The following is an 18,774-nucleotide window of genomic DNA, read 5'->3' on the forward strand; positions in this document are numbered from 1 at the left end:
ATGGCGCGTCACAGGAACATCCGGCAACTAGGATTAGATGGTAAACGAACGAGTGCAGTTTCATCCTACTCTTAGATATCTCGACGTACGATGAAACATTAGCAAGTTCAGTGGATGATGACTACGCAATCTCACCTAATACAGGTTTGAATCACTCTTGGTCGGTCGAGATTTTTTAGCGGAGTTATACATGTACGATGCTAGGAAACGTAAAGCTCGTTCGCTGGCTTTTTTTGGACCCAGTTCCGAGTCCCTGCATTTTTCCTCGGAAGATTTTCCTGCAAACATACAAGAACCGGAAGGTTCGATCTCTCCTCGAACTTCATTTTTCTTAGTTTGTTCTCCTGGTGATGTTACTGGACGAATTAGGTCAAATGGTGTTTCGAATGTCAACGAAGGAAGGCCTGACAATGGCGTTTCGGCTGATTTAGAACCCAGCGAGCCTCACTTTGATGATCCCGTTGATTTTATGACACCAGGTATGTCAGACTATTGTTTGTTTTTTTCACCCTAGTGAATTCTCTGCTGGGTCCAGCTGGCCGATTTGACAGAAGTCTCCACTATGATGACTTTAACCCGAACACGTTTGAGGATTTGGAAGAAATGGAGTTCGATGAATTTGAACGGCTAACTTCGACCTCACACTCAAACTTTAATCGTCCACCTGAGAGCGTAACGTACCCTACAGCGCATCCACCTTTATCCACTCCTGCACGCTTGATACCCGGCATGTTCTCCAAAGCTAGCATGGAGTTTCTCAAACAGGGATCGTCTCTGTACAGCCCTTTGGAGTCTAAGACGGTAGCAGGAAAACGAAAGCATACTGTAGCTCCCTTCTCCATTTCTAGTAGAGATGTGCTAGGTTATAAAAGTCCAAGTAGTCTTGGTGTGATTATGTCATCTAAGCACTCATCTAGCACCTTCTGGGGATCCTTAGTTGATACGGTGATGTGGAGAGCATTGCCAGTATTTGTCCGATCTCGCTCTCTTTCTGTCTATTCCGGTTGGATTGTGCCAGGCCATAGAAAGCCATTTCAGTTCAGCACTCCAGAGCCGAATATATTTGCTACTTGCAATTCAACGGGACCTCCTCAGAGGTTGAAGTCTGCCCTCCCAGCACCACGGAAAAGGAGGCCACCGATCGGTACGCACATGCACATCTATCGATTATTTACAGTCATCACTTTGATAATATTGTGGAATGTTGGTAGCTCGGATGCGCTGCTTGGTTGTTAGTCTGTTTGCCGAATTCACAGCAGAGTTTGGCTTGCCTTTCGTGTGGATGGCTTGGTGAAACTATTCCAGAGTGCAATGGATTGCTTAGTGACTTTTCTTGTTATCGACTCGACCCTTAGAACCACAAGTAATGTTAAACATGCCTCACCTTAGTCCAAAGGTGTTTTTCAGAAGCTTCAGTTTGTATATTACCAACAAAGCGATTATCACAGGCTACCCACGTTACTACATTTCGTATCCTTCATTCTTAAAAGACACTCGGTATGGTGGCTGAAATAAATCAGTAAACAGGCTTTTCGCCAGTAGTCAAGGAAGTTAACCGAGTTGTATATTGCTCATACTTGCGATCTCACATTCCACAAGGCTATGTTATGACAATCCTCTTTGACCAAACGTGCACCCTTAGACATCGAACTACAGACCTGTTTCATGCAGCTATTCGGAGACAAAACCCATGGCGAATGGATTTACACTGACCGTTATCCGCTGTAATTACAAGAATAGACTCGCGGACACTTTTATCATGCTGGTTTCTCAGAGCGTTTATTTGGGTCCGTTCAGATATGATGGGACATCTAGAAAACCACTGTTGTTAGTCCGTTCCCGACACGTTTTCTCTCTGTGCTTCCCTCTGTGCTTAGTTTGAGGAAAACACTGCACTCATGGTTGATTTATGCATATTGGAAGTCCTTTTCAAGGCTTGTTATACCGGCCAATCGTTAACTCCGAGTCCTCACATTGACTGGTTTGTAGTATCACATTGGAGCATAGGTTTTTTGGAATTAGCAACATTTTTTGTAGCAAGGATACATCATTAGTTATGATATTTTATACCTGATGCTATTATGTCGATGGGAAGCTCAACCACTCTTGGTGAAATAAAATGGATTGTATGTTTGTAGAGGTTGAGGTATACAGTATATTGTTTGTACAGATTGTTATATCACTAGAGCACGTCTCTAGTTTCGGGGCCGAACAGGTAAGATGAAATTGTAATATCTTGCGAATCGCCTTTCGATTTGCTTGATTAAAAGTGGTCGGTGGCCGCTGAGTTGCGTTCGGGTTACTTTGTACACAGCAGTCACGTTTGAACGGTCCTCCCTCTGTGCTGACGTAATTGTTCTTGTTAGTCCGCGTCAAATAGGGGAAGCTGTAGACTCAAGTTCGGGCTCACCAGCATTTATTTGCTTCATACATGGCCCAGCTAATGCAACCACAATTTCAGTTGATTTGTTTGTAATAACCAATGTCCGAAGGTACACCAACTTAAAACTACAGCTTGAAAGTAAAATCCAAAGAAAAGAGTTTTGGTATACGAAAATCAAAAGTTCGTCATGAAAGTGAAAATCGTAATGAATTGGTTCCAGTTGTTCGGTTCGAGTTGAAACAACTGGAGGGTTAGTTCACTTGTAGTTAAGCGATGCCAACGAAAAATCGTTGTACCGAAGACTGTACTTGCTTCTGTTGGTCCGAACAAGTTCAATTTTCTTTTGCGGAAATATACTCTTGAGGTTCCTGAATACTATTCGATATCCCACGACCGTTTTCGCTAATGGGGCTCATCAGGTGGCACGATCCCCGACTTTGCGCCAAATTTGTTTTCTACTTGAACTCAAGTTTGTATGCATTTCGAAAAATCTACTTATGAGGGAACGGTGTATACTCTTTGATCAGTAGACTAGCGCACTTTGTGCAGAAAACTCAATTGAAGAATATCATAAACAAGAGATTCAGCTGGAAATGGGATTTTCATCCCCATTTTCCTTTTCGCTCAGAACACTAACTTAGAATCAATTGCGTTGTTACGTGGTTACGTGCTGATCATTTCTACACTTTAGTATCTTTACTCATGTAATGTGGGACATGTATGCAGAAGAAAGATCCCACTGTGAAATCGTTCAAAACTTTCCGAATTTATCACTCAGTCTATTGTAATATGTATTGGCGTTTAAGCTTTATCAGAAGCTGTTTAGGGCTTTCTCAACGTTTAGACTAATGTTCCATTCAAACGTTTCATTCATATAAGCTACTCAAGAGGCGACCAAGGTTGACAACAAGCCAATCTTATCTGAGAGCCGAGAACCTCCAGAAGTGGGAAAGTTATCCCAAGCGTTGTCACAAAAGTTGGACGTTACACCACAGCCAAAGGAACGTTCAATGTCCAGTCGGGGATCCTTCTTAGCTTTATCTACGCCGGGCACTCCCAGCAAGCCAATTGACCGTACTCCCCTTTTAACCGAGTACTTCGATCGCCGGAAGAATACGTCCGAGAAGGAGGTTATTAATTTGATTGTTGTCGGTAAGTTACTTGTCTTCGGTTCATCACGATAAGTCGTTATCATCATCAGTGACGGCGTGACAGTGTTGAACACCTATTTATTTGAAAGCCTTATCGTGAAAAAAATATAAGTGGACGGTGAAGGTACTTAGTGCTAGCCCATTGCAGTCATCCCGAGGTATCTACACTTCCTGACACTCATTCAGACAATCTGGATAGAAACTGACGACAAGAACGCCACTTGCATCGGTTAACAGACATATCTTGCAACGTCTCCAACCGGGTTCACTGGGGATCACACGGGCCCCATCCTGAGTATCACCGACAGCACCCAAACGTTCCGCAATCTTTTTCAGACCCGCTTGTTAGGTCAAGAATTGGCCACTTCTCTGCTTCCGCCACTTTGAGCTGAGCACGAAAAACAGCTCTCTATTTGGCATACGCAATACATGGCCTAACCAACGCCGATTCTGGCGCCGGACACATTCTTCAATGGAAGTCTCCTTCGCACAACCGAAAACTCGCTTTCTAACTACCTCGTTCCGCATTCGCTGACAACAACCCACATGAACTATAGTCCTCAAACAGCAGTTGTTGAACACTCCTCAGCTTCGCTGCTTGAATAGGCAAAGTCTCAGAGCCATACAACAAACCAGCCCGTACTATGATCTGATTAACATGCCCTTTGAGACGCCATAATTGTCGCAAATTAATAAACGCCATCCATCATCATCATCATTGACAGCATGACAACAGTGTTCAATACCGGTGCTTCACTGCCGTCCGATGTTTCACGCCATCCAAGCCGTACAGCTTTGTGTATTGACATCATCTGTCACACTACAACCAGAACTAATATAACTAATACAACTAATACAGTACGGCAGTGAAGCATCAGTGCCAACGTTGCTGTCATTGATGATGATGATGATGATGATGATGATGATGATGATGAATACAACATCTGAAGCACTTAACAACTTCTCGTGTCCCTTTTTGGATTGTAAGTTGCGTGTTCGATTGATGCACGTCCAGAAGCATCACCATACACTTTGTGGATGGAAAGCGCATATCAAAGGACGAGATGACTTTGATCAATTCATCCATGAACACCAGTAGGTTCTTCTCGAAAATGAGAACGACGTCGCCTGCGTATTCCAGATCGACAAGGTTTTCATCAGAGGCTATTTCAACACCAGAGGTTTGAGGACCTTCCAGCGCCGGTCTCTTCATTTTTATCGATCACAAAATCAAATAGGAATGGAAAGAGTGGGCACCCGTGAGGGACACCGCTTTGTGTACTGAAGCTTTTAGAGAGCTCTCCATATACTTTCACACGCTCGGAAGCCTGGGAATACAAAGAACTTATTATGATCACATGTTTCCCACACCGGTCAACCGAGTCGAATACGCTTTGGAAATCCAGGAGTACTAAAATTTTTGGTTGCTTGTACGTACGGCGTTGTGTTAGCATGTGACGTAGTGTGAAGATTTGGTCAACGCAACCCATACCAGGCCAAAATCCCACTTGATGCTTTCAAGTTGGTGTTTTATGAGCCACCATAATGCGATGAAATGACGCCAACAGTCTCGTTACTACCGGTGTCAAGCTGTGGTTGGCCACTCACTATGAGACCCTATTCCAAAAATGGGCACTGTCTGGGATACTCCTTTTCCCAAATTCAGGCAAACGGATCGGACAAGCGCTAACAATAGAATTCACTTCCTTTTCGATCAGTGCAGGTGGGAGGTCACGATAATTCCTGGAATCATCAGACTGATCTTCCAAAAATATCCGGTCGCAAGTCATTCTTAGTTAAATTAGATTTTTCTGACCGTTGGATGTTGTAACAAACTACAACTGCCGGACCGAATCGTAGTGAGCACTCAAAGCGTCGCCGAAGTGTAACAACAGGCATTTCCCTAGCTCCCTGTTTCAGTTTGTTGCGCTTTCGACACCTTCTTTCTTATCCTCCTGGGTTACCACTTTCAAGTTATTAGAACTGAGTTCCGTTCTAACGGAGGCGGTTTGTTAAGTAGGACATTGAATTATCCTAGCGAACGAAACTCGTAGGAAAATTGGTTTTAATGACGATGTTTACACCATGTACATGGTCTTCGGCAAAGCTGAAAAGTGCTGGCTGTGACGAAGCATTTGTTGCGAAAGTGCTTCACTCTATGTAGAGTTTGCTATGCTGTCAAGCATTCTTCATCACTGAATCCGATCTTTCTCAGTGAAAACATGTAACCTGTGTTGTTTCGAACGAAAATGCATTTTTCACAGTTGCCTCGGATACCTACCTTCGCTGCGTTACTTTGCTGACTAGGGGCGTTTCATTTGCGCACCTTCAAGTAATGTTGAATAGCTCATTTCTCTTCCACGAATTAGGGACCAACTTTAACGGATTTTACATAGTCTACTGAATGAGGTTTCTAACATCCCTTACTTTGAGGGCCACCTGGCTCAGGGCTTTCTCTCACAAGAGAGCTACTACGGCACTTCCGAGTTATTCGGCTACACGGAAAACTGCGGATTACTGTTGTCACCATCTTGATTCGTGGTACTGAGTAAATAAACAGCGAAATATAAAATGACACGCGTTCGTTTTATATTAGCTGGGATTGAGCAGCATGATGTACAAATGTAGAAACGAGAACGTAGAAACAGTCGAATGCGTAAGTCCAGTTGTCATTCTAATCAATAAGAAACCGGTTAGCGAAAGGCTCCAGTGAATTTTCGCTTAATTGAGCGTCATGCAATCGATTGTACCACACTCCTGTGGAACTCCATCAAGGCTTAGGTTAATCTTAGATCACTTCAAGATCCTGGGTTCTTGGCGCTTGTGTTTATGTCCCCACTGGCTACCTCTCCTTGCAATCCTCTTTCTGCTTTCGGATTATTCCTTCTGCTTTTTGCTTTGCAGGCCACGTCGATGCTGGTAAAAGCACCTTAATGGGGAATATGCTTTGTCAGTTGGGAAATGTTTCCGGGAAACAGCTGTCGAAATATCGATGGGAGGCTCAAAAGTTAGGCAAAGCTTCCTTCGCATATGCCTGGGTCCTGGATCAAACCGCTGAAGAGCGCATGCGTGGTGTGACCATGGATATTGCGCAGACCTCTTTTGAGACTGCCACTAAAAGAGTATGTTTTTAGAATTACTTCTTGTAAGCTGTTAAGTGTATTAAGGTTGATGAGCAATACCGGTTAACACGATCATTGATACTGCGCTACCAGTAAAATTGTTATTTATAAATAGGCTGTTGTTAGGACCGCTAGTATCAGGTTCTCCCTTAGGATGTTTCCTTTTTTCGTCTGTTGCACAGATAGCGTTGATGGACGCCCCTGGACACAAGGACTTCGTCCCTCGTGTGATCGGTGGTGCATCTCAGGCGGATGCTGCCCTGTTAGTCGTCAACGCGACCAATGGGGAATTTGAAACCGGATTTGGCGTGGGTGGCCAGACTCGAGAACACGCTCGGTTGGCGCGTCTTCTAGGGGTTTCGCGCCTCATTGTTGCGGTGAATAAAATGGACACCGTCGAATGGAAGCAGGAACGTTACGATGCAATCAAAACTCAGATGAATGGATTTTTGAAAGGCCTGAACTTACCCGGCACCATATTCTGTCCAGTTTCAGGTTTGACTGGTGTGAACTTACTTCCAACAGGTTCGGCTGTACTTGGCAAAGATAGCGATCAGGCCGGCGAAGAAAGGCTGCGAAGTTGGTATGATGGACCCTCTCTGGTCGATATTATTGGTGAGTTACACAAGCCCATAGATGAAGCCTAAAATACTGTGTTCCTCGTGAAGTTTTTGGTGAAATGTGATGAAGCTTTTAGGGAAATAGTGTTCGGCGTCAGAACGTGCTGATCATTCTTCTTGTTGCCAGTAAAACAATAGCAAGGTCTCTGCATCTCCTGAACGGCAGTTAAATACATACTCGATTAGGGCTCGCCTCAGGGTAAGAGGTTACTAGCTGAGTAGCCTTTTCCCTGTATCCCGCCTAATTCTGGTGAGTTCGCTTGGCTAACTCTCGTGTTGCGAAGTAGTTTACAGTATGTACAGGGGGAGGATTTATTCTGCCATTGGTAATGAAAAGATACTAACGGACCCCATTGTCTAACAAACGGATCTCGTTTCACCAAGCCTAGTAGGGCTGTATTCACCGCAGTCTTCACAGTAGTTGGATTCTGAGAGTGCTTTCCCCATTAGCTGTGGTCTCATATCCGGTTGCATTGGGTCACTGTACTTGATGACACGATAAGCTTGAAAGTTTTCTTGGCTTTCCGGACCACGAAATATCCGGATGGACTGTAGAATGTTAATACAGCGAAAATGGCCCACTTATATTCAATGCGATCTTTTGAAAGTCCCTTGAACTTGAGTCACCTGGGTTGGTTGATGTTTATTTTTGATAAATTTGACCCCTGATCAAGTGGTCCACCATCTGGATGATTGTTCTCGGAGGCAGCTTTCTATTTTGATAATTACCCTTGAGATGGGATTTGAGTAAGTTTGCAGGTTTGTCACTGATAGTGGGAGTAACATGACAAGCTGGAAGAAGTTCAACATGTGTTAAGCTGGTCCAATCTTGTCGCCTTGTACCTACCGGGATTTGTTTCAAAATTTTATTGGTTTTCTAGAACCGTGCTCACGTAGATGCATGGGTGGGACCTTATCGATTATCGTCCACCATATTTCACACTTTGTTTACTCACTTCGTCAACCTGATCAAAAGACTCAAGGTCTGAGGCTTCTTGAAAAGCTTTTTCTTCGAGAGCGGATTCATTTCTGTTCCTGATACTGATGTGGCCTTCTCCCTGATTCGCTGATAGCTTCCGTTTTGGACACTGCCAATCTTGATTTAATTGTTTGAACGCAAAGTATGATTGCTGAGTGCCTGTAACTTTGGTCTATATCAGTTTGTAGGCTGTGCATTTATAAAAGTCCAGAACTGTGTTCAGTTTCTTTTATTAAGTTTGACTTGACGTACATCCCTTGAGGTATGCTGCCGCTGAATGCATCAGCGCTCAAAATCTTTCCAAATGTGGTTACATATTCACTTATGGACCTGAAAATTCTGTGTATATAGGTATCTCCTATTTATGTTGTAGTGATTTGAGATCAAGATAGCTTAGTGGTTAAACCGTGAGCTTATTGATCAGAAAGTCCGTGGTTCGAATCCAACACCGATATCTCGACAACTCCTTTCTTGGCTTTGGAAACTTGATAGTATCTCAGCTCTCGTGTGTTCGTCAAGTGGCATGGTGGTTAGGCACCTAAAGGGCGTTGCAGCTAAACGACTGTTATCATTGTCAACTATTGTGTTCATTTGTTTATTTGCCTACCTATTTATTGTTAAGAAAACGACCAGCTGACTGCAGTTTCCATAAGCGGTTTCCTTCATTTTCAGACTCATTGCCTTCTCCCGATCGGACGATCGACGGACCGTTCCGTTTTGTCGTCAGTGATATCTTCAAGCCGGCTGGTTTGGGTGTCCCTGCTGTGGCTGGCCGTGTAATTTCTGGTGGAGTGTCTGCAGGTGTTGGACTCAACACCAGTAAGGTATTCTGTCAACCGAGTGCCCTATCTGCGACTGTAAAATCCATTCGCTCTCTATGTAACGTGCGCAGCGGTTCAGAGCCAGTGGAAAGTGAGTAGTTTTGCTAGACAACAACAGCTCCCTTCTCATTTGATGTTCTTTTTGTTTGAATTCACCATCTAACCATCACTACGGTGCAGTCCTTAACACGAAAGAACACACTACGTATAGAGTAATCATCTTAAGGGAATTTAACTTATTTATATAAGCCACCGTGGCCATTACGTCAAGCATCCCTGAGCATATCGTGTTTATCTGTGTCTAGTGTAGTTTCTCTAAACGTTGCCCGCATCAACGACAGTGTTCAACCACATACTTCGTTGCCTACTTTGACGTAGCCTGAACCCTAGCACGAGTTTGAAGGACATGTGTATTAGTCGATTATGCCTAGCTTCGATAGTCGTCTTTCAAACAAAAATGGGTGGTTCTCTTCGAACCCGGTGCCATTTAAATATTCAGGGAAGTTGTGGTTGAACCAGTGGATACAGCTCGGTGGTGAAAAAGAGCCAAGAGGATCGTTTTGTGTATACAGGGTTAATCAGGCTCATCTTCGGGATTGTTTTCTATGTTGCTTTCTGTTTTTATGATAACATGCGTTCGTGGTAGCGCCGAATAAGTCATCATTTTTGGCACATTTTACTTCCCCCTGTGATTCTGCCCCGCCTATAGCGCGTGAAAACGTCTCCGGATAGTGTTCTCCCCCGGAGTAATTTACGCTAAGTCCACTTCCATTAGTGGTTACGTGACTTGTGGCTTAAAAACAAAAGACCGCGGATCCATCATTCATACATGAAAAAAATCGTTTAGCTGTAGCACCCTTTTCGTGGCCAACCGTCATGCCACCAGAGGGAAGCACCGGGATACTACCAGTCTGCCAATGCCTGGACAGGGGAAGTCGAGCGGCAGAGATCGGATTCGAACCAAGGACCTTCCGATCAGTAAATTCTCGCTCTAACCACTGAGCCATCTCGCCGCATTGCTACATGAGACAGTGGCAATCCCGTAATCTTTCACTTCAAGTTCACTTAAACTGATCACTGATACCCGAAGAAGCGGCATGTTGGTGTCGATGGGGTTGGGTCTTTGGGTCTGCCCTTCCAAACCGTCTTCGGATCACTGCAAACTAAACGAGACACCTTGTTGTCAAAACACGATGCAATGGATTTTGAATTCTTGTGAGCGAATTGATCCATCGTTGGTTTCAGATAACTAAGATACCCACTCACGGCGTAGTAGATGGGTAGTTCTCCAACCTATGTACATTCATACGAACCTTATGGCTGAAATGTTTTTAAGGCTAAATTCGTCCGATGGAATGTCATGTTGCATTTTTTCCTTGCTTCTGGTGTTAATTGCCCTCAACTAAAAGAAGGCCCTAAATCGGACTGGTACACTGCTTCTGGTTTGTGTTTCGAAGCTGCTTTCAATTTGCCGTAGGAACCGAATTATGTTGTTCTTCAGACCTCATAAAATGTGCTCCTTGCACGTGTGCTAGATTGCTGACTTTATTTGCGTTTTATCACTGGTTTTACCCGTTTCAGGTGATTCAAGTGCCAACCTTCTTGATCAGATTGTCAAGTGTGCCTTTGCAGGCGATCAAGTTGCTCTCATACTTCAGGGTATCGACCCTTCCCAGTCACTGGTTCCTGGTGACGTCATCACAGACCCAGACAATCCAGTTCCACTTGCCAGTCGCATTCAGGCAAAGATCCTGGTGTTCGCTGTACCTCAACCGATCACTAGAGGCTACCCGGTAGATATTGGATGATTTTTAAGATAAAGTGCCCTTTTTCCCGCGCTATGCTAAGTTTTTTTGCTATCTCATTCGATGCAGACGTGGATAAGACAAACAAATCTAATTTGACGCGCTCTGCATGCGTAACACAGGGTAGGGGGACGGAGCATTGAGAGTCAAATAACTGATGGCCGATGGTCTGGTCTATTGAAGGGATATAGGAAGGCTTCAGGGTTTGATTCAAAGTGGTTTGGTAGCCGGGTGAATTCTCAGGTTTCGCACTATGTGCTAACGGGACGGTCTAGCCAGGCTAGGCTTATAGATTTCAAAGTCGTGATTCACTCATGAATGAAGATGAACCGGCTAACATAGATCCCGCTCTCTTATCATAACGCCGTGTAAGCTACAGAATTTATGCAGACACATCAATGTATCTGTTTGTCACACCTGTGCCAAGTTCATACCCTGGGATTGTAGTCAAACCAGGTGACTGGCCCACATCTATCACCAACACGGCGGTGAAATCATCACAGGAAAAGGATGATGGACGTGCTATGTTCTCTGCTAAATACTTCTACGACCTCCAAGCTACTGAAGGAAATCACGCGTTTGTTCACACGGATTCATCACATCTATGCCCTGTGTGAGTTTCGTGAGTGGGCTAAAGAAACGTCTCGAAATTACGGCAGTTACTCCCCGATACCGGACTTGTTTCACTAACCTGGATAATTTTGATGTGTTGTTTGCGTTTATCTATCCTGATTCAGTTTACTAGAGTAAAAATGGTTTGATAGTGAGTTAGTACATCCCATTCATCCAAGGGTAGCAACTGAGGTTTTCATTGGATTCTTATTCGACTTATTTCAGCCGATCTTCAAGATAATGATTGGTATTTACAAATTTGCCGAGACCGATAGCTTTTGAATGGGTTCCCAGCATAACCACCCTCACCCAAAACCGCAGTGTTCAGTATGAGATGGCGAACACACAAAACAACTAGGCGTCTCTATTCTGAGAAGCACCTGTTTTGGGAGGCAGTCTGTCCTCTGAAATTCAGCTATTTGTGACCGATTCGTTCTGTATTCTGTATGGAAGCACATTCTCTCCACTGATTTCATTCTTTGACCGTATTTGCCCGTCTTGCCCACGTTTTTATAGAGTGGGTCTGAAACTTGTCATTGCCCCAGACATGTTATTGGTGCGCGCACACTTAAGTTTGGCGGAAATGGAGGTAGCTGAAACTTGGAATGTAGGTTGGGAAAAGTAAAAATGTGGATCGAGTCACTTGAAGCGCAAACGGAATGAGTTGTCTGATTTTCAGGAAACAAAGTCGATCGTGCCACAAACAGTGCAGCTTGCACCACCGTTTGTGGGAATATATATCAAGGGCCTCATAGGATGTGATACTTAAGTACTCGCATACCTCCGGTTTTCAATTTTTTTTTGCTTAATCGATACGAACATCTTTTCGTAAGCTACGTCGAATATCGTTTCCACATTGTTGTTTAAGAGCTTCTGGCGAACATTCGAAATATGCAGCGATCTTTCATTTCTCTCGAATAAATATGGTCAGCGGAAACTAACTGTTTGGAGTTAACCCCATCGTAAATTAATCCTCATTTCCTGGGTCGTTGTCGCGTAACATATGTGGAGTTATGACAAGTCTGACCTAAATTCTTCCCTCAACTGCACAAGCATTATCATGGTTCATGTGGCTGAACAGGCACACAGAGTGCTCGAAACTGGACAACGGTTCGGGCGGTTGGCGTTCACGTGCTACAAGGCTAAAGTTTACGCAGCTCATTCCAGCTGACAATGACACTGACACAGACGTTCACCTATAATGGTCCGCCGTCTACGCACTATTCAGCATCTGTGAAGCCATTCAAGCAGTTGGATGTATTTGATTACTACTGCATTACTGCGCGAATGACACTGACACAGACGTTCACCTGTAATGGTACGCCGTCTATGCACTATTCAGCATTCGTGAAGCCATTTAAGCAGTTGAATGTATTTGATTACTACTGCATTACTGCGCTATCTTTGGGGTAACGAAGTGGTATCGGAGAAGCTAAACTTGGAGTCGGTCGTAGTAGGTTGCGTACGTCCTCCGTGTGGGCAATCAGTCGAGGCACTACTTACCTCATTGGGTTGTCGTTAGGGGGTTACCCGTCTTTCATTATGTTCACCCTCATCCACACGGTGCGAATTACTCAGCCGTTCAGCTGAGACCGCACACTAATCATGTAACCTGAACTAGTGAGTCCTCCAGCGTTTTTTTCATAACGTCGTTTCATTCCTTCTTGCGTGCCTAGTCATAGTGAGTTGTCGTGAATTGTCTGTGGTAACTAGAACCTATTTCCAAAATGCTATCGTGGGCTGCTCATTGCGCGCCATGTGAATACCACCCAAGTTCGTTATGTGCTGAAACCTTTGTTCGACCATTTGATTGTATTACTTAGTTTATTGACGAATGCTATTCAGGATAAAGTACTAACTTAATGGTATAAACAGCATCCCACTGAAGCGTGTATAGATGGTACAGAAATGTCTGTCAACGACCCGTCTGTCGTTGACACCCCACTACGGATTTCACTCCGTTTGGAGCTCATCAGACAGACGTAGTCTCCGAGAGCTGAAATGGCGAAACCGGTAGTTCGCTGTCTGTGGATTTTGAGCAATTGTCCCATACTACTCATTTCAAAAACAAAATAATGCCTTCGCAGCTGAACCTCTAGTCATCCTGTTTTCCGCGAAAAAAAATCAATGTGGTATTGATCACGAGGGACTCTGTCGGGTCTCCAGCTCCGGCAGTTTCATCATTCATGTGATCTTTGAAGTAGAAAGTCGATCAAACTTCTCTTCAAGCCGGAGTCTGCTTTCCTCAGTTTTTGGGGCCTACAGCTACCTAAAGACACCCAAACGGAGCGAAACCGGTAGTGTACTGTCCATGGGTTTTGGGCGATCGTCCCATACTACTTCGTTCAAAAGCGCTACTGCCGTATTCCTATTCTCATTCATGCGCTGGTTGACCATATTGTTTGTTCACTGGCTTGGTCTGGTTGTTTCAACTGTTTGACGGTTCCATTCTAATCAACTATCTGACCCGAGTTCGTCAAGCTTATTCGTTTTTTCCGCTGTTCTCTTTTCCAGGTCATCTTTTATTATCACTGCACCAGTGTATCGGCCAACATATCCAAACTAAAATCAATGACTCATAGGGAGAATAAGATGGAAAAGACGGTGAAGAAACCAAGGTAAGAAGGAACTAGCGGTAGAATGCTCTCTGTTCAGTTCAGGTGCAACCTCGAAGTTTGCACTTGAATTTACTTGTTGCTGTCCATATCAAACGTCTATGCATATGCTTTTTTCATGACGTGTCACCCTTTCGTGTACAGCAATGTTGATTTTAATCGTCCGCACACGGTTCATTGGATTAATCTGAAGCGAATCCCCTTTATCTTGAGATATCTGATTTCTGCCTTAGGACGTTTGTTTTTCCGCCTGTGTAGCAGACATAAATTAGGCCTGCTCCATGACTATTTGGTTGTATTTGCTTGCTTTTTTATAACAGGTGCCTACTAGGTAACTGCACAGCAGACGTAGAGATTACTCTTGATCGTCCTGTATGCTTAGAAGTTTATGAAAGATGCAAGTCCCTTGGCCGGTTTATGTTACGCGTTGGGGGTGAATCCGTCGCTGGTGGAACCGTTACAGCGGTAAGTACTCTCTTCTCCCTATCATAGTAGTTTTTCTAACTGTCATCTTGTGTATTGTGTGCATATTTGGGAGAGATAGAATTTCGCTGATGGTACATACGATGTGGTAGCACACTCATTCCTTGACTTTACTGTAGTGGGTGGTTTTATCCCTTGGTTATGTCGGATTGAGGGGTGGTCAGGTGGACCCATCCGCCTATAATACAACCGTTTCGCTCTTTGTACAATGTATGGCACTGAGAGATGCATGGGGTCCACGCAACACGCAGCACAAATTTGGTGGGAAAATTTCAGAACACTGAATGCCTAGGACTGTCTAACGGAGCAAACTATTGTTTAACCTGCTGACCCGTGGCATAGTTCCACTTCCTGCTATGTGGTTCAACTTTCCAAATGTAGGACGAACCTGGTCATGAACTATGGGTATAAGTGATATCAGTCTTGGTTTCAGTATTCACACTGGTTGATAGAGGAGAGACGGGAATATGCGAAATCCCGAGTCTGTAAGCAAGAAGACAAAACCCCTGGACGGATTGGCGTTCGCGGCCGCCTGCTTACAGAACGAGCCTTCTATCAACCGAACTACTTTGGGCGCCACTCTGCATCACCCGTCTGCACCTGAGTTCCACGTTAATCGACATCACAATATACAAACCAGTCGGTAAGCCCCAAGTATGGTTACGGTATAGGAGCGTGACCGTAGTGGAAACCCTCATTAAAAGAGATCCCCTTAGAATCCGTCCTCTTTGTTGCCTGTAGATCACCAGTCAGTTGGTCCAGAATTTCCAATATGTACGTATAAAAATGGGCTTAGAATGCCAAGTCGAATGAAGAATGTTTTGGTGCATAATCATTGACACACTGCTCAACTACCCGTTGGGATTTGGTGTACTGATAAGTGATGTGGGCAGTAGTTGTCATACGACCTGCATAACTAGCTACATCAGAGGTCTATTACTGGCCTGGGTCGGGGTTTCGGTGTAAACGCATGAACGAGTCGTTGACCATAGAACGGCGATTTTTCCTCCGGTAATAACGAATGCGAAAGCATAGTTCTCTACGGTGATCCGAAAGAACGGGTTTCAGGCACGAGATAAGCACCAGTCGGTTGGAAGTTTGCCCCCTGGGTATATAGAGCTTTTATTGACGTGAGTGTTTTCACCGGCATCAAGCGCTCCTGCATCATTCGATGTATGATTGAAAATGGGAATTAATAGATGTGTAAAAATGTTATCAATTGGACGTATTGACTGGTAGGGGAGCTGATGTCGTAACAGTACCACCGAACCAAACCGTTCGTTTTGATTTAAATAAATGTGTTGCCTTGCAGAGTGGTGCTGTTAGGCTTGCTTCATGATGTTGCCGCTTTCTTAAGCTTTTTTTCACTTTTCAGGTATTACCATCGAAAAGGAACCGTCTTATCGATACTTGATTACTAACTCTTCTGTCTTCACCTTCTGTACCTTGCTGTCTTTCAGTGGTTTGTGGAAGAATCACGAATATAATCCTGTGTCTGATTATCCAGAGTTTTCTATCAATTAATCTATTTGGAATTTCCTCTGTAGTTCCATATTCAAATGCTGAAAATGCGACCTCATTACCTTGCTCTTTGTAAGCATAATTTGTCTGCAATGGATTTGGAGGGGTCTTCTGCTGCGAATCGATCCGCGGCACCATTCCATTCGACGTGATGGACGCTGATTCCGGGTGTCTTGCCCCTGGACAAATGATCATGTGACTGATCATTCCTCGGGAACAGAATGACGAGCCCTGTAGGAAATTGGGATTTAGCTACTGCGGATGGAGGAATTCATAAGAGAGGCTAAGGGAAGACCTTCGATGCGTATTCTCATAAAGATTGCCGGTTTCCAAGAAGAATGTTTCACAGTGGATGATTAAATAGCTTTTCTGTATTTGGATGGATTGCAGCGGGGACGTACGGCTAGAGGGAGCCTACAAATATGCTACTTTATTCAGATTTTTACTTAGGTGATGTGACATCTGACTGGATAGGCGAAAGAGAGTCCCGTTTTCATTTAGTGTTTTTAGGGTTCATTGGGTTGCCAACACCTGGGCACGGTAGGCTCACAAACTTACGCACCTAGTGCTGCGGACCTATACCAAAATGACATTCTCCAACCAGATACTAATCCAAGATAAAAACCGGACAGTGCACTTTGATTCAATCATGTGTGTCACGTGTATGTTCTTGTTCTTCGGTCAGTTTGTCCGATTGGTTGTAGCTATCCTTATTTGCTTGATTCACAGGCATTTAGTTGGAATTTTCGCCACAGTCATTCTCGTTCCCCGCATTCAACACAGTTTTCATGTACCGCTTGCAGCATCATCTAGGCTTAGAATCTAGGATGATGACACCAAACCTCATCAGTTTGAGATTAAAGGTTTAGTTGGATCCAAAAAACGGCCTTACCGATGCCGTCGTGGAACGATATAAATTTTGTTATGATAACCTCGGATGTTTAATTCAAGAGGCTACTTGGCCAGTTCTGCACAACCGAAACAACCTGAGCAAGAATAAATATTTGAAGCGCAGTTTATGCCACTGGGGACTAGTCATCTGTATCACTTGCTAGTCGCATCCATGCCAAATCAATATACCTAGTATTACGCAACACAGTCACGGAATAGCACTTTCGTCCCCATCAGAGGCACGACGTACTGGAAGATGAAACGAATGCGCAGCAATGCACTGTACATATCATTTAAACTCCACTATTTCTCATATGCAGTTCTCTATTAGCGCGCCCCAAGTCCCTAGAATCCCAGCCTTATTTTGTTCCTATGATTATGTGGAGCATCGACTCCGTGTTAGAAAAACACTACATACCTGCATAAACATATTAAGTACAACCGTTCCAGCCACAAGGCTTCCCATGTCTTTCGAAATGTCAGAATTGAATGTGTTTACCGCTGATGTTAATGGCTTCGACATGAGGGCCCACATACAAAAGTCCCCTGCGAAGCAGTGCCAAGTAAACCGTCGGCCTTAGGTTTCGGTCAGTACACATAAATAGGCCTAGTGGGGGCGGGATTGCTCAGTAGTTAGAGCGCGAGTTTGCTGACCGGAAGGTCCGTGGTTTGAACCGGACCTCTGCTTCACGACTTCTGTTTATGCTCGAGCAACCTGGCGGCATCCCAACCCTCGTGCTTCCTTCGGTTGGGGTGACAGTTAGGTACCGAAAGGGTGCTACAGGTGAACGATTTTTCGATTTTATGGACTCAGTGGGAGTTCAGACTTATTCAACGCCTTGTCACGAAAATCTCTTAAGCGTAGATAAATCTTTTCCTAACTCGCTGATCACCAAACTAATGTTCTCCCATGAGGAAGAATATGAACTCCGCTTACATAGGATTTCACACGCCGGTTGCACTCCAACGGTTTTGATGCGCTTACGCATGGCATTCCAAAAACTCAACGGTGAGCATGCCTTTCTAGCACAAAGGACGAGAGCATATCTCGTACGTATGGTTAGAAGACCCGGGTAGATTTTTGCTCGCTTTAGTTTTCTATCTGTGCCCTTTGGTTCTGGAAAAAACGTGGTTAGTTGGTCTAAGTATTGCTATTGATTCCAAACTACAGCTAATGCCGATAAAATTTGACAAAACGGAACAGAGATCTGCATGCGTCATTTCATAATCCGCAGTGTGCACTCTATAGACTGTGGATAAATACCGCGTTTCTTCTGTCTGTTTTGTGCCCTCTCGGGGCACAAAATGCGAAACATATGTTCGGCTTACGTAATAGTGAATCTAATCACAGCCTCTTAACGTCACCGCCATCATATCCCGTACGATATCTTATTCAACAAGCGTTTGTTCATCAAGCGATATCGAAGGAGCAAGACACCAAATCTATTGTCTGCTACTATCTACCATGTCTTCCCTTCTCCTCGAGTGCGTTTCAAGCTAACTTCAGTCCGTTTTGTGACCGAATGTATGGTTAGGCTTGATTCGTTGTGACCAATAATCGCTGCAGCAATCTGCATATCACCGGTGAAATTTATACCGTTGGCCAAGTGTAGTACACACTGAAGGGGACTTGCAAGTGCCGTGGATTTATTGAAAGGCATATGCTTAGTTCATATAGTTTGGACACTTGACATTGTATTTTATTTATGCTTCCGTCTTGTTTCACACTTGTAGTGTTTTATTCGTCTGGTTGGTAGGATGTGAATGTAAC

General features: G+C 44.2%; 1 protein-coding gene across 1 annotated transcript; it reads left to right on the forward strand.

Moving 5' to 3' along the window:
• Positions 1-16,081, forward strand: T265_12486 (hypothetical protein; the record flags this gene model as incomplete). The annotated part of the gene is made up of 13 exons (XM_009164010.1): positions 1-40; positions 76-144; positions 180-479; positions 515-1,144; positions 3,263-3,535; positions 6,439-6,656; positions 6,839-7,271; positions 8,928-9,167; positions 10,658-10,869; positions 14,008-14,111; positions 14,429-14,573; positions 15,308-15,365; positions 15,967-16,081. Coding segments are annotated over 13 exons (2,835 nt in total), but the record flags the coding sequence as incomplete, so codon positions are not given.
• Positions 16,082-18,774: the final 2,693 nt, after the last annotated feature.

Source organism: Opisthorchis viverrini (assembly GCF_000715545.1).
Source record: "Opisthorchis viverrini unplaced genomic scaffold opera_v5_2, whole genome shotgun sequence".
Classification (NCBI taxonomy): Eukaryota; Metazoa; Platyhelminthes; class Trematoda; order Opisthorchiida; family Opisthorchiidae; genus Opisthorchis; species Opisthorchis viverrini.